At 40.0% G+C, this 16502-nt stretch overlaps 2 protein-coding genes across 20 annotated transcripts in view; one reads left to right on the plus strand and one right to left on the minus strand.

The window, feature by feature from the left end:
* The window catches only part of ACBD5 (acyl-CoA binding domain containing 5), a 50047-nt gene extending 42268 nt beyond the window's left edge, over window positions 1-7779 (minus strand). For 9 of the 13 annotated variants that reach the window (XM_077896719.1, XM_077896713.1, XM_077896711.1 and 6 more), the window contains exons 1-4: window positions 6613-6760; window positions 6264-6438; window positions 1886-2006; window positions 155-227 (exon numbers count right to left, since the gene is read on the minus strand). In XM_077896719.1, coding sequence (XP_077752845.1) covers window positions 155-227; window positions 1886-2006; window positions 6264-6438; window positions 6613-6627 — 384 coding nt within the window. In that variant the 5' untranslated portion in view covers window positions 6628-6760. Of the gene's footprint in view, window positions 1-154; window positions 228-1885; window positions 2007-6263; window positions 6439-6612; window positions 6788-7477; window positions 7660-7715 lie in introns of those variants that run through there. The other 4 variants (XM_077896718.1, XM_077896717.1, XM_077896720.1 and 1 more) reach the window with 4 other exon arrangements.
* LOC144313646 (uncharacterized) lies at window positions 6022-16490 on the plus strand. Of its 7 annotated transcripts, none has more exons than XM_077896742.1 (3): window positions 6022-8250; window positions 8819-8896; window positions 11258-16490. In XM_077896742.1, exon 1 carries the CDS (start codon window positions 6446-6448, stop codon window positions 7046-7048), a length of 603 nt encoding a protein of 200 aa, XP_077752868.1. In that variant the 5' UTR covers window positions 6022-6445; the 3' UTR covers window positions 7049-8250; window positions 8819-8896; window positions 11258-16490. The 7 variants fall into 7 exon arrangements, with proteins under 7 accessions (XP_077752868.1, XP_077752869.1, XP_077752870.1 ...); XM_077896743.1 differs by having other exon boundaries at window positions 8819-8885; XM_077896744.1 differs by having other exon boundaries at window positions 6022-8136.
* Window positions 16491-16502: the final 12 nt, after the last annotated feature.

Raw genomic sequence — 16502 nt, forward strand, 5'->3', positions numbered from 1 at the left:
ACATGTGCAGAGGGAGAAGCAGGCTCCCCAGAGGGAGCCTGATGCTGGACTCAATCCCAGGACCCCAGGATCATGACCTGAGCCAAAGGCAGACACACTGAGTCATCCCGGAGGTCTAATATTTTCATTTTCTGCTGTGAATGATTTCCCCTACCTTTTTCATTTCTTCAACATATGCAATCATGGCTTCTTCTTTGGTCATATCACCCAACGAACTCCAAGCATCCCTAGAAATAAGAACAGGCAAATATCAAATTACTGAACAATTTCCAATTGCTCAGAATACAATTTGTAGTCAATGCTATAGGGTCATTAATTTAAAACAGGCTTTCTTCTTAAAGCCTATACAAAAATATTATGCTTCCAAAGGATCTCTTTAAAAGTACCATCTTAGGGGATCCCTGGGTGGCTCAGCAGTTTAGCGCCTGCCTTAGGCCCAGGGCATGACCCTGGAGTCCCGGGATCAAGTCCCACATCAGGCTCCCTGCATGGGGCCTGCTTCTCCCCCTGCCTGTGTCTCTGCCTCTGGGGTGTGTGTGTGTGTGTGTGTGTGTATGTCTCATGAATAAATAAATAAAATCTTAAAAAAAGAAATAAAAGTACCATCTTAAAAAAAAGTATCAGAGAAAATAAACTGTCAAATTAAATATTATTTAAAAGTAGTAAATATGTAGCCCATCTGTAAATTATAAACTATAAGTTACAGAGACTATTATATATACCATAGAGTAGATACTATATATTGTTGAAAAATATTTGCTAAGAACTCTTCAAAAATTTTGTATGATAAAGAATGGTGACAGTAACGAACATTTTAAAAGACTCTATATGAAATGAACTATCATGGCCATGTTTTAAATGAACAGAAATTCTGGTTAAAAGTTTCCATTAATTTTAAACAAGAGTCTAACATATACTCAAAAAATAAAAGTGGCTTCCTACTTCTTAGAAACAAAAATGTGAGGCATAAGACATTTTTTATTTTATTTTATTCTATTATTTTTTTTTGCATAAGACATTTTAAACCCCTAGATAAGGACAACAGTCCTCTGAAATTTTTGCCTATAATGAAACTCTTTCTTTTTACACATTTTTTCCAGAAGCAGTTTAAATCCACCAATGGTCAATTCTGAGGGAAAAATCGTAAGGTAAATCACTTGTCTTAAAACAGATCAACTAACAGACAGCTATTACATTTAACCTTTTATTTATGACTATTCACAAAGAACTTAGAGGAAAATATAGTACTAAGAAATCCTCAAAGGAGTTTAAGGACTTCCAATTCAGTGTAAATAAATTTAACCATCAAAATGTGTGGCTCTTAAGATCTGCTACACCAGCTAGCATACTCTGTTCCTAAAGTACAGTCCATGTTATGGAGGTTTCTCTGGCTATTTTACGACTTTCTTATGTATATTAAAAATCAAATTTCTATTCAAGTACAGTGGGACAAGAGTGATAGCCCAGACCAAAAGTTAGCACAGCATGTGCCTAGTTACTTATCACCTAAAGGCTCAAAGTAAACAGTGTCACTTGGCAAGTAAAAGTCATTATTTTTCTTGGTAAAAGAGGCAGGAGAGTTTAACTGCTCTTGGGAGTTGCTCTTCTTACAATAAAATGAAAAAAACTCCTAAAAGGAAAGACTACCTGAAAATGATTTTTTTATCTTTGATACACCTGTCCTTTTTGGTTTTACTGTTTTCCTCTCTTCCCCAAGACTTTTCTCTTCATATGAAATTGTGTTAAAAGAACGCGGAGGATAAAAATCGGATCCAATACGCTAGAACAGTATCTGCTCAGAATAATATGTAACCACATAAATAAGTCATATGATAATTATGTCATTAAAATAAAATTCCTTTCATAGCTCCCTATATGAAATTACCATTTATATCTTCCAATAGGATCCCAGAATCCAGGCCTTGCAAGTTTACACGGTCCTTCAGTTGCCTGCTTATAGAAGCTATAGAACTTGAGCATCATTTCATTTGTTGGCTGAAATGAACCTATTGGAAACATATCAAAAACAGATCACCTGGAGAATACAATTGACAATCTAAAGCTATAAATCAGCTCAGTTATAATAATAGTGATTTTTAAATATTTCATTAATAGTTCAGATAATCACTTATTTGTCTTATAGAAACAAATGTCATGGCTCTGTAAGTTGCTTTAGTCCTCTAATTAAAAAAAAAAAATAAAACTCAGGCAGCCCCAGTGGCGCAGCGGTTTAGTGCTGCCTGCAGCCCGGGGTGTGATCCTGGAGACCCAGGATCGAGTCCCACATCGGGCTTCCTGCATGGAGCCTGCTTCTCCCTCTACCTGTGTCTCTGCCTCTCTCTTCGCTCTCTCTGAATGAATAAATAAATAAATCTTTAAAAAGAAAAAAATAATAATAAAAGAAAATAAAACTCTTGGGGCACCTGAGTGGCTCAGCAGTTGAATGTCTGCCTTTGGCTCAGGGCATGATCCCGGGGTTCCAGGATGGAGTACCACATTAGGCTCCCCGCACGGAGCCTGCTTCTCCCTCTGCCCATGTCTCTGCCTCTCTCTCTGTGTCTCTCATAAATAAATAAATAAAATCTTAAAAAAAAAAAAAACTCTGGAGATTGTTACACTTTAATAACAATGCCTAACATAGTTCAATAAATAAAAGGATAAATGAACAAATATGCTCTAGATGTAACTAACTGGAAAATATCATTTCAAAAAGCAATATATGAAAATACAGAATAGCTGCATTATGCAACTATTAATAAGGTATTTTCTAAACAAGGATAGTGACAAATCAAACTGCCTAGCATAAGTGAAAAAGTTAAATGTACAGTCTGCTTAATGAAACTTCAATATTAAGAAATTCAATTCAAAAAAAAAAAAAAAAAAGAAATTCAACTCTCTTGGCCAAATTTCAATTTCTTAATGGATAAGGAAGTTTGACTAAAGTCAACCAGTGTGTGCTGTGATAGAAAAAGAATCAATCCAAGATAAAAGAGATTTCACACTTCCTACCTTTGTAATTTTGAACACATCAATTTCTTTGAAAATCAGTGTGCATACATGTCTCTAACATACCTATAACCTTTTTATAAAAGGTAACCTTTTAAAAATTTATTGTATGCATTAGTACTATAAGTTGCAATATTTCATAACAAGGAAAATCAGAATGCCAATGTTTTATAATAGGTAATGCCAAAATAATTATGATACGTATATACATATATACAACTGGATGATTTATAACTACAGCCCTTACAAATTATATATTATGAAAATACAAAGAATGGCTTGAGAAAAGTTTCACAATCTATTATAAAATGAAAAAAGAAAAACAAACACACAAACAAACCAGTAGTTCAAAAATAGCATATCCAGGGGCATGGGTGGCTCAGTTGGTTAAGAGTCTGCCTTTGGCTCAGGTCATGATACCAAGGTCCTGGGATCAAACCCTACATCGGGCTTCCTGCTCAGCAGAGTCCGTTTCTCCCTATCCCTCTGCCTCTCCTCTCAACTCGTGCTTTCTCTCTCAACTAACAAAATAAATAAATCTTTTAAAAAATAAAATAAAAATAGCATATCAAATACAATTCATTTTTGCAAAATATTTATATGCATCAAAAGCAGAATAGAAGGAAACACACCAAAATGTTAAAGAAGATATTTCTGGAGATACTAAGCATAGAGATTATTTTTATTTTCCTGTTTGCTTGTGTTTTAAAATTTTTTACATTCTGTTTGTATGTTATTTTTATACAAAATTATTACAAAAATAAAAACTGTAAAAAGATATTTTTAAAAACTTTATAGATTGCATAACAAATAGTGTGTAGTAATCAAAAACTAGTAGTTTATAAACATTGTGAAAATTACAGCACAGACAAGCTGAGAGCTGGTGTTTCAGGTATGGGCAAGAATGAATAATTAATTCCAAAACCACAATAACAATTCTATATCATATATACTCCTTTAGGAGTATCTATTAGATACATTATTTCAATAATATTGTCCTCTTTGGTATAACATAGGTTAAAAAACATAGGGAAATTACAGTTAAAATGGCTACATATTTTTTTAAGCTTTGAAATAAAGTTTTATTTGAAGAAGTATTTTTTAAATGGTTACCTATTAAATAACACAAATCTAAATTTAAAACACCAAGAGATTCAACTCATAGTATCTACAGTAAATCAAAATAAGATTTAAAAGTTTAAGATGAGTGACATATACATTAGAATAGATTACAGCAAAAATTGATAATGTATTGAATATAATCTATATATAAACACCAGATAAAATATAATCTGTTCTTAAGGTGTTCACACATACTATATTTGATATTTGTATTTAAAATGTCATCTAAGAATTTAAATTTCTTTTTATTTTAAGATTTTACTTATTTATTTATGAGAGACATGGAGAGAAAGAGAGAGAGAGAGGCAGAGACATAGGCAGAGGGAGAAGCAGGCTCCCTGCAGGGAGCCAGATGTGGAACTTGATCCCAGGACCCTGGGATCACATCCTGAGCTGAGAGCAGAAGCCCAACCACTGAGCCACCCATGTGTCCCCTAAGAATTTAAATTTCTAAAGGCCAAGGGTAAATAAAACACAGATCCTACATGATTCATTGTAACCTTAGACCTTAAATAAAGGCCAAGGAACTAACTGTAAGATATTACTCTTTGCAAAACTGTTCAGGGCAGACACCTGTTAAAAGGTATTATTATAAAAAATTTTAATTCATTATAACAATACTTCCAGCTTCAATTAATATCAGTTTAATTTCAGGGGATAACAGTATACTGAATATTATCCAACTCAGGTGCCATTTGCCAGGATATCTTAACTTTGCAATAGCTTCTTAAATGCTATGTTTATACAGTTCATATTTACACAGATTTCTTAATACATTATATATACCCAAAAAAATAGACTAGAGATGTTAAGTTCTACCTTTAACAATTTTCAAAAAATTAGAAAAATATTGGTTTAAGAGAAAGGATGATGCTACAACTTATGTAAAACTCTTAGAATGATGCCTTTTTATAAACCCTCTTAATCAGGCATTTTAAAAACCAATAGCTAAATAAGTTCCTATATTATTTCTTTACATATTGTTCATTCACTTTTTTCTTTTTTTCTTATCTTTCTTTTATCTTTCAACCCCTTCACAATCTCAGATGTTCCTCCTCCAGTCTGACGTTTGAGATTACAAAAAGAATACTATTTTGTGTATATTTGTTTTCAAAACCTTTTGAATTTGCACTTAATGAATTTTTATTAAACCATGTTGAATAGTCATTACCAAGTCAACTCATGATTAATTAAAACAGAAAACATACGAAATACTGTAAAAATATGCTAACGATGTATTCAGTGAATTTTATGCTCTGGCACAGTAATAGTGCTTTAAGAAGCATCGTCAGAAAATACAAGTTAATTGTGAAAAATAATTCCTATAGTGAAGAAGGATACGAAGTAAAAGATAAGAGTTGTTTTTGCCAAGCCTCTCCAAAGGAAAAAATATCTTAAAGGCTTTAAACTTTGTCCCCAACTTTGGTCAAGCACATAAAATGACAAATGCAAAAAGCTCTGTAAACTCTTAACAAGATAAATTTGAAGAAAACCACACCTGGACACATCACAGTCAAACTGCTGAAAGCCAAGGATAAGGAGGAGAAAAATTTTGAAAGGAGTCTGAAAAATCTTAAATACAAAAGAACTGAAATGACTTTTCTCCTAAGCTGCAAGGAAGGCCCAATATAAGTATAAGAAAGAGAACACAAGAATACAGAGGACAGCACACTTGAAAAAAGTCACAAATACATGTATGTATTAAAATAAATCATTTTACAAATGAATTTAGCTCTTCTTTCCTTTCCCTGCCTTCACATCAAAAGTTTTTGAAAGGCTTAAATAGTGCAGTATATGAGTAGGCGGCACCAGGCATCCCCCACCCAGTTTTGTTTTTTTTTTTTAAACATACCCAAATCCGCAGTCATTAAGTGACAGACTTTTGTTTTCAGCAATAGCAACTACTCAAAAGCTGGATAATAGATTCGTCTCGAGCTTGCAAGATCAGCAGGTAATTAATTCCCATTCTTCACCTGCCCTCCAATTACATTCGTTGTAAACGCAGAAGCGAAGTAGGTTAAATTAGCAAGTCTACCAGCCGAGAGAAGGTTCAAAGAGGCGACGTTCGGGAACTGGGGCCTCGGGCCTCTGCAGGAGGCTTCTGGAGCTGGGCTGCGGGAGCCCAGCGCACTTACCATTTTTCGGCAAACTCTGGATCACCTTCACCGCCGCCTCAAACCTGGTTTCGTGCACGGATCTCGTGTCCGCCATCTCCAGCCGCCAGCGCCGGCCCCGCTCCCGGTCCCAAGGTCCGTCGGCTGGAATCAGGCAGCAGCAGCAGCACCAGCTTCCCCAGGAGCCTGCATGAAACTGGAACATGGAGCGCAGCCGCGGATCAACATGCCCAAGGAGGAGGAGGCCCACGCAGCGAGTCAGCGCCCCGTGGCCCTGCCCTCCAGGCCGCACGGACCGAGGCGGCCCGGCTCTTTCCTCCTCCCCGGGGCGTGACCTAGGCCGCGCGGCCGAGAACGAACGACCACTCACCGAGAGGAAGAGCATCTCTAGCACAGCGCGGAAGGGCTCCGGCCAGCCGCGGTCGCCGAGCCGCTCCCCCACCCGCAGGACCCTGGCGGAGCAGCCACTCTCCCCATCCCGGCGGGGTCCGTGGGTCAGCCGGCGCCCTCCTCGCGGCCCCGCCCCAGCGCCACCACCGGACCCACTCGCTGCTGCCGCGGCCGCTCCGCCGACTCCACCCCCCGCCTCGCGTCGCAGCCCGCGGCGAGCGCTGCCGCCAGGCGACCGGGTGGCGCCTGGGAGGAAGGCAAGGCCGCAAGGGCGACGGCTCGGGTCCTCGCTTTTGGAACGGGCGGGACCGCCGCGTCGGTACCGGCGCACCTGGGCTCAAAGGGCCGAGCGAGAGTCCGTACCGTTGGGGGAAAATATAAAAAGGACCCTGCGGTTCACAGCGCCTGAACTCTGAAGTTACGGCCTGAGGACTGTGCAGGGACGTGAGCAAAGGGCTTTAGGTCCGCAGAGACTCGGTGCGAACCTCGAGCTCTTGGAGCAAGCTACTCAGCCTCTGCATTGGCAGTCTTGCCAGCACCCTAACAGAGGAAGGAATTAGAGGTGCTGCATCAGTGTTTTAGCAGGGCTTGGGCTGCCTCGAGTCGAGAACGTCCGAGAGCCCCCCAAGGAGCAGGAAGATCGCCGGCCGCCAGACCGGATTGGGAGCTCAGGGTTGGGGGTGGGAAGGAGGGCAGTTTCCCCGGCACCACTGCTGTCCTCCCACCCGGGGAACCGGGCACAGTCCAGCTCCAGCGCCATTTAATAGGTCGCACGGCTCGAGGGAGGAGGCACTGAGGACCCAGAACGGACTGTCAGCCCTCGAAACGGGACCCTGGGCCCTCACCTTTCCAGTATAACGCCCCGCGACCTCAGGCACCTGGAATCTCCCCCAGGCCCACTGGGGGGTGGAGGGAGGGGGGAGGTACTGATACGCGTTTTAGGGATGGAGTCCTGCGGCCCGGAAATCCCCGAATTGCCAGGAAATCACTGTCAGTTTGGGGTGGGTTAGGAGGGCTACTAGCAGATATCTAAGCGCAGACTGTAAGGTGCTCTTCCCTCCGAGCCGCACAACCGGCTTTTACCTTGGCATTACCAGGCAAGGCCCGTCCGGTATTGTCCCAGTCGCCCGCCCGCCCCTCGCCCTGCCCCGTGGACTTATGGGAAACGTAGTCCCCCAACCCCCTCTGCGGCGCTTCCGCATTACCTCCCTCCGCGGCAGGCGTACTTCTCACCAGTTCCGGTTAGGTGTCTCCGGCCCGCGGTTGCTTTGGCGGTTGCGGCGGAAATCCTTCTTCCCCGCTGCGTCGCGCCCCCGGGCCCCTTCTAATGCCACATCCACTTCCACCGAAAGAGACCCTCGGTGACGCCTTCGAGGGTACCCTGATGTGAGCTGGTGTGATTCGGAGAACTGGGCTCTAATTCTTTGCTCCTGATTGCTTACTAACTTTGAGGGCGAGTATATGAAAACGAGCGCCATTTGGGTGATAAAGAACTACCGCTTTTGTGAGTGCCCGGTGTTTGCCAGGAGAATGGCACCTGTTCCAAAAGGCAATAGGGTGTTTACGAGTGAGGAAATGAGGCTCACGGTAACTGATTAGCCCAAGGTCCCACAATTCAGTAAGTAACAAAACCAGGAGTCAGTCCATAAAACTCGTGCTTTTTAGATCTTGGACTTATTCCAGGACACTAAAGTGAAAGACTAGCCATTTTTTGTTTGTTTGTAATTTATTCAAACTAGGAAGGATTTATGTGTTATATCTGCTGCTTCCTGTATGTCCTTTTTTTTTTTTTTTATCATATTCACTTCAGTTCCAGTCTGTTGAATCATGCATACTCATGAAAGAGCTTAGATTTTTTTTCTTTAAAAAAATTTTTTTTTATCTATTCATGAGAGACACAGAGAGAGGCAGAGACACAAGCAGAGGGAGAATCAGACTCCCTGCGGGGAGCCTGGTAGGGGACTGGATCCCAGATCCCAGGACCCCGGATCATGACCTGAGCCAAAGGCAGACGCTCAACCACTGAGCCACCCAGGCGTCCCAAGAGCTTAGATTTCTAATCTAAGACTTCATTTTGACAACTCTTCGTTAAGTTTATGGAGTAAGAAATGTATAGTATTCTGGTCTTTAGGTAAGGATGAATAAGAATTTTCTGTCAGTGGTTTTTATGGAATTTCCATTTGCAGGTAGTATGGATTTCGAATCAAGGAGAATAGCATAAGGAGAAAGGAAATTGGGATTATTCAGATAAAGGTATTTTAAAAGTAAGCACTTTCATATAACTGTGCTGGTTTATATACGGTAACTCCTACTGAAACACACTGATGAATATGGTGGATTGATCCGTTCCTAAGCTGCCTTCCATTTACCTGAACAGCCTGTAATTCTACCTAAAATACATCTCATGGAACACTGGTTGTCTTTCAGTACCTTCAGAGCAGTGCCTACTATGAAGCATTGTTCTTTTGAGATTGAATTGACACATAACCTATTAGTTTCAGGTGTAAAACATAATGATTGAGTGTTTGGACGTACTAAATGATCACCAAATAAATGAAGCATTCTTTTTTAAAAAAATATTTATTCATTTAATAGAGCAGGTGGGGTTGGCAGACAGAGGGAGAACCAGGCTCCCTGCTGAGCAGAGCACCTGATGCAGCGCTTCATCCCAGGACCCCAGGATCATAACCTGAGTGGAAAGCAGATACCCCCCCCCCAAAAAAAAAAAAAAGAAAAAGAAAGCGGATACCTAACATACTAAGCCACCAAAGAACCAGATAAATTAAGCATTCTTGATGGTGTTTTTCTAGAGATATTTTAATTAAGAATAAGCCCACTTCTCCCTCATGACCATAAAAAAGGGAAAATAGTACATTTTTGTGTCAAATCACTAAATTATATACCTGAAACTAATGTAGCACTGTGTTACAACTTTTAGTTGAGTATAGTCAGCTATACTCAAAAGAAAAAAAAAAGAAAATCTTTTGCTCTCTTTAGAAAAAAAAAAGGTTTATTTTTCTTTGTGTATATTATACTTCATTTAAAATTTACACTTAAAAAAATTGTACACATAGGGACACCTGGCAGGCTCAGTTGGTAGAACATGTGGCTCTTGATCTCAGGGTTGTAAGTTCCAGCCCTGCACTGGGTATAGAGATTACTTAAAAATAAAATCTTTGAGATGCCTGGGTGGCTCAGCGGTTGAGCATCTGCCTTTGGCTCAGGGCATGATCCCCTTCCCAGGATCGAGTCCTGAATTAGGCTCCCTGCAAGGAGCCTGCATCTCCCTCTATCTACGTCTCTGCCTCTCTCTCTGTGCCTCTCATGAATAAATAAATAAAATCTTTAGAAAAAAACAAATCCATAAAGACTATATTTTTCTATCAACTACAATTTGATCAAGAAAGCACAACCATTATGATTGATATAGTACAATAGATTAGTTACAGGGATTAGACTTATATAATTATGGGAGCTACTGAAGAGTTTATGAGAAGCTATTGCCATTGTGTCTGGAGGGGAGCTTAAAATTGCTATAGTGTGTCTTGTAGTCAAGAACTTACATGAAGTAGGGCAGAACAAAGACAAACTGAAACCAGTGAGGACAAATTGAATTCTATGTTCTCTCTCACTGCGTCTAAACTAGATGACATGGATGACCTTCAGAACGAAATGATACCAGTCTTCATGGAGCTGAACTCATGCCTGACCTAAGACTTGGGAAAGTGGGTCAAGGTGCTACTCCATACCTAATGCCCTTCAGAGCTGCTTGACTCCTATCTGCCAAATCTCACATAAATTCTTATGGTCAACCCTAATTTAGAACAATACAGAGAAGGGCATTCTGGGAGATGTAATTGTAGCTTCTCGAAAAATAATGACCCAATACAAACTCACCAAATTATTCTAATTTTTACTTTTAAAGTAGCCAAAATTTGTTCCAGGAATATATAGAAAGATGAATATTTAAGCGTCTAACAGGGGTACCTGGGTGGCTCATTCAGTTAAGCATCTGCCTTTGTCTCAGATCATGGTCCCAGGGTCCTGGGATGGAGGCATGTCAGGCTCCCTGCTCAGCAAGGAGCCTGCTTCTCTATCTGCCTCTAAAGCTCCCCCTGCTTTGTGCTCTCTCACTTGCTAACTCACTCTCTCAAATTAATAAAATCTTAAAAAGGAGTCCTAGCTTCATGGCCTAATATAAATCTAATTATCTCCCCAAATTTCCCACCTCCAAAAGTATAACACTGGGGTAAAGAGTTTCAGGCTATGAATTTAGGGTAGACATAAACATTCAGCACATAACAACACATTTGACTATATCAAGATTTAAAAACTCTGGTGTGAAAGAAGATACATATATAAAATTAAAGCGTACTATAGATTTGGAGAGAGTACTTTCAATACGTGTTGAGTGATACAGTCTTCAAATCCATCTCCCTTCCCCTTGTCTTTGTGGAGACTATAAAAAAAAACCCAAAATTCAAAATCCTAGACTCTCCTACAGCTAAAGGTAGCCATGTGTCAGTCACTGGTCTGGTTTATGTATATAATAGACATTGGTTAATAGTGCTTCTGTGAAGGTTTTTTTTTTTTTTAGTAAGATTTTATTTATTTATTCATGATAGAGGCAGAGACACAGGCAGAGGGAGAAGCAGGCTGCACGCCAGGAGCCCGACGCGGGACTGGATCCCGGGACTCCAGGACCACACCCTGGGCCAAAGGCAGGTGCTGAACTGCTGAGCACTCAGGGATCCCCATTCTGTGAAGGTTTTTAATGGGTAAAGATTTAGCTGGAACACCCCTTTGCCCTTTTTTAGCCTCTGCCTTTTTCCTTCATACTTCTTATTCCTGAAATTTTGTGAGGTAGATAGAAGTATAGCAGCTATCTTGTTCCATAATGATAAAAGCCATGTACATGGAGGTGAAAATGGAAAGAGAAGAGGAACTTGGATCCTTGGTAACATCATGAACACCTCTACCAGTCTACCAGGGTCTGGGCAAAATCTCCTGATCCAAGAAAAAAATAAACATTTGTCATACTGTAAGAGTTTTGTTGCTTAAAGCAAAATGGAATTTCTGACTGAAACAGTCTGTAATGGATAAAAAAATCTTTCGTACAGAATGAAGAACTCTTATAGTTAATTAAAACCAAAGGACGCTGAGTGAAGTAAGTCAGTCGGAGAAGGACAAACATTATATGTTCTCATTCATTTGGGGAATATAAATAATAGTGAAAGGGAATATAAGGGAAGGGAGAAGAAATGTGTGGGAAATATCAGAAAGGAAAACAGAACGTAAAGACTGCTAACTCTGGGAAACGAACTAGGGGTGGTAGAAGAGGAGGGCGGGGGGTGTGAGTGAATGGGTGACGGGCACTGGGGGTTATTCTGTATGTTAGTAAATTGAACACCAATAAAAAATAAATTAAAAACAAACAAACAAACAAAAAAACCAAAGGACAAAAAACTCATAGAAAAATGGATATGGGAAAAGACTGGCACATAGCAGAAGAGGAAAAATAAATGGCCAAAAACACAAATGGGAAGATAAGCTCTATAATAATCAGGGAAATGCAAATTAAAACAACAGCGAAATACCACGTTTTATTCCTCAGTCCTACTAATGATCTTAGGTCTGACAGTATAAAATACTGGTGAGAATATGAGCATTTGGAACTCTCATGCTCTCCTAATGAGAATGTAAATTGATACAACCTACTGGAGACCAATTTGATGTTTTCTACTAAAAACGAAAAATATACATACTTAATAATGAAGCAATCTCCTTTTCTAGCATAAATTCTAGAAAACCTTCACTGGTGTGTACATGGAGACAGATAGAAGGATATATTCATCAGATAGCTGTTTGTAGTATGAAACATTGGAAACAACCAAAACACCTTCAAATGGAGAATATATAATGAAATATGGAACATTGGAACAATGAAATACTATGTAACAATGAAAAAGAATATAGGAGACTATATGAATCTCAAGAATATATTTAGAATATATAGAACACGCAAAACAGAATTATAGTTTATGCCAACTTAGTATATAAAGTTATTTTTCAATAAGAAGATAAATGATAAAGAACACCTGGGTGGCTCAATGGTTGAGCACCTGTCTTTGGCTCAGGTTGTGATTCCAGGGTCCTGGAATCCAGTCCCACATCAGACTCCCCACAGGGGGCCTGCTTCTCCCTCTGCCTATGTCTCTGCCTCTCTCTCTCTCTCTGTGTCTCATGAATAAATAAAATCTTTATTAAAAAAAGAGAAACAATAAATTCATGCTAGTGATTACATTGGTGGATGGAGGGACTGGGTATGGTGTATAAAAGGTTTTTATCCAAATATTTTGTTTCCCTTTAAAAAACAAACAGGAGGGATCCCTGGGTGGCTCAGCGGTTTCGCGCCTGCCTTTGGCCCAGGGCGCGATCCTGGAGTCCTGGGATCAAGTTCTGCGTTGGGCTCCCAGCATGGAGCCTGCTTCTCCCTCTGCCTGTGTCTCTGCCTCTCTCTCTCTCTCTCTGTCTATCATAAATAAATAAATCTTAAAAAAAAAACAGGAAAAAAAATAAAAAACAGGAAAAATGTGACAATTTTTAATTTTTTATAGAATTTTACCCAATTGCCCAACATTGCTTATTGAATAATCCTTTTTTCTCCCCTGATTTGAAATGCCTCCTCTTAAAAGACTAGTTCCCGCAACTCAACAAAAACAATCAGATTTTGGGGTGCCTGGATGGCTCAGCAGTTAAGCGTCTGCCTTCAGCTCAGGGTGTGATTCCGGGGTCCCAGGATCGAGTTCCACATTGGGCTCCCTGAATGGAGACTGCTTCTCCCTCTGCCTCTGTCTCTGCCTCTGTCTCTATGTGTCTCTCATGAATAAAAAAAATCTTAAAAAAAAATCAGATTTTAATATGGGCAAAGAGCTTGAATAGACATTTCTCTGAGATAAGTATGCAAATGGTCAGTAAGCACATTAAATGATCCTCAACATCGCTAACCAATAGGCAAATGCAAATTAGCCATTTTTGTTTTCTTTTTAGATTTTTCTATTTATTGATATTTTCATTTTGTTCACACAATGCTTCCTTGACTTTCTCCACATCCTTCTTTAGTTATTTGAGCATCTTTAAAAACAGTTGTTTTAAAGACTTTTTCTAGTATATGTGCCATTAATTAGATCTTTATGAGTGACATTAGCTGTTGTTTTGTGTCTTTATTGAATGGGCCATATTTACTGTATGCCATGTGATGTTGTTGTTGTTGTTGTTGTTGTTGATTACTGGGCATTTGAATCTAATAATGTGCTAACTCTGGGTACCAGATTCTCCAGTCCCCAGGGTTTCCTATTTTTTGTTATTGTGTTTGATTATTATTACTGTTTGCTGATTGTTGTATGCTGTCTGTTGAGGATCAGCCTGGGGCATGAACTAAAGATTTTCTCAAGTCTTTTCAGAGCCTTTCCCAGGGCATGTGTAGTTACTTCTAGTATTTCTTATATTTGCAGTTGCTTTTCTTTCTTCCTTTCTTTCTTTCCTTTCTTTTTCTTTCTTTCTCTTTCTTTCTTTCTTTCTTTCTTTCTTTCTTTCTTTCTTTCTTTCTCTCTCTCTTTCTTTCTTAAGATTTTTTTTCTTTCTTAAGATTTTAATTATTTGAGAAAGAGCGAGAGTGAGAGAGCCCAAGCAAGGGGAGTGACAGAGGGACAGGGAGAAACAGATTCCCTGCTGAGCAGGAGGCAGATTCCTGGTGCTTTCTCCTCAGCAGAGGAGGCATCATCTCCTGAACACTCACTTTTAATGGGTGGTGTGCTAAGTAGCTGATGGTTAATTTTATTATTTTCAAAACATAGGAATTAGCAAGGTTTCTGTAACTTCCCCAGAGTCTCACAGCTGGTGGATGATCAAGGTTATATTTAAAACGAATAAAGGGGGACGCCTGGGTGGCTCAGTGGTTGAGCATCTGCCTTTGGCCCAAGGTCCTGGGATGGAGTCGCGTACCGGGTTCCCAGAGGGAGCCTGCTTTTTTCTCCCTCTGCCTATGTCTCTGTCTCTCCCTGTGTGTCTCTCATGAATGGATAAATAAAATAAATAAATAAAATCTTTTTTAAAAGGTAAAATAAAATAAAATGAATGAAAGGACGCACTTTCAGAACAGCAGCCTAGGAATAGTCTTAACCACCTATATAAAAGCAATGAGAACACTGGTAAAATTGCAAAAATCATTTTTATCCAAACTCTGGCAACTAACCAAATTCTGGAAATTAACCATAACCATTAAAAATTAACTATAGGGCACCTGGGTGTTTCAGTCAGTTAAGTATCTGACTTTGACTGAGGTCATGATCTCAGAGTCCTGGGATGGAACCCCACATGGGGCTCTGTGCTCAGTGGGGAGTCTGCTTGTCCCTCTGCCCTATCTCTCTCAAATAAATAAATAAAATATTTTTTTTTAAAAGAAAAGAAATCTTTAAGAAAAATATTTTATTTATTTGTTTGAGAGTGAGAGAGAGAGAGCACAGGAGTGGGATGAACAGCAGAGGGAGAAGCAGGCTCCCCACTGAGCAGGGGGCCCCATTAGGGCTCAACCCCAGGACTCCAGGATCATGACCTGAGCTGAAGGCAGATACCCAACTAAGCCCCCAGGTGCCCCAATAAATAAAGTATTTAATAAAATTTAAAAAAAATAACTGGAAATAAAGGAGCATTCATTCAAGAAAAATAGCTGAGGGGCACTTGGGTGGCTTAGTCAGTTAAGCTTCTGACTCTTGATTTGGGTTCAGGTCATGATCTCTGTGTCCTGAGATGGAGCCCCCAGTTGGCTCCAGGCTTGGGGCTCAGGGCTCTGGGCTCTGGGGGAGTCTGCTTGAGAGTCTCCCTCTCCCAATATCTCTCTGCTCCTTCCCTCTCTTGTGCTCACACCTGTACTCTCTCTCTCTCAAATAAATCAATCTTAAAAAAATAGCTAAATCTAGTAAGAACAATAAACATGTGGTGTTTGAATTTGTCTTCTTTCCATCCCTCTCTCCCTAGCTCTACAGTAGCCTTGAAACAAGCTATCTTGCAATCATAGTGCTTTGAAAATCATCATCCTAGCAGCCTCTTGATGGGGAAGGACAGATTGGGAAAGCCCCCAAAAGTCCAATCCCCAGAGAATTATCGCTATTTGACTTTGCTGGCAACTCCCTTGAAAAGCTCTATTCTCAGAATTTATCTTTCATTTGACTCAGAACTTATTTAGCACTAACAATCCTATCCTCAAGGTATTTGTTAAAAAACAGTTTTGAGGCATCTGGTTGGCTCAGTTAGTTAAGCATCTGCCTTCGGCTCAGGTCATGATATGGGGATCCTGAGATGGAGCCCTGCATGGGGCTCCCTGCTCATCAAGGAGTCTGCTTCTCCCTCTCCCTCTACAGCTCCTCCTGCTGTGCTCTCTTGATCTCTCTCTGTCAAATAAATAAAATCTTTAAAAAACAAACAAGCGAAAAACCAGTTTTAATTGTTTACCATTGCAGTGGCTATGGCAGCAATAATAGGTGGGGCAAACAGAAATTGAATAAAAAATTTAAAAAGAGAATGTGGAGAATGAGATGTTCACAGAGGGTTTTGAAAAGCAGCAACATGTATTTTTGGAGATCTAGAATACCATGACTATATGCAGAGTTATGTACATGCCCAGGAGACACTGGGACATTGAGTAGATATTGCAGTGGCAGCAAATGACAAAGAATATAGACATTACAGAATTAGCTGGGAAATGTTCTTAAACAACAAATAAGAACGGCATAAAAAAAAAAAAAAAGAACAGCATAAAATCCTGGGGAGAAACCCAGATGCTCTTGTGTATGAGTAACCTGCAGGATTGCA

This window comes from Canis aureus, chromosome 5 (genome assembly GCF_053574225.1).
Source record: "Canis aureus isolate CA01 chromosome 5, VMU_Caureus_v.1.0, whole genome shotgun sequence".
In the NCBI taxonomy this organism is placed as follows: domain Eukaryota; kingdom Metazoa; phylum Chordata; class Mammalia; order Carnivora; family Canidae; genus Canis; species Canis aureus.

Bases quoted from the DNA above. Each gene is read 5' to 3' on its own strand.
- LOC144313646 (XM_077896742.1), top strand. From the start codon at position 6,446: ATGGAGCGCAGCCGCGGATCAACATGCCCAAGGAGGAGGAGGCCCACG.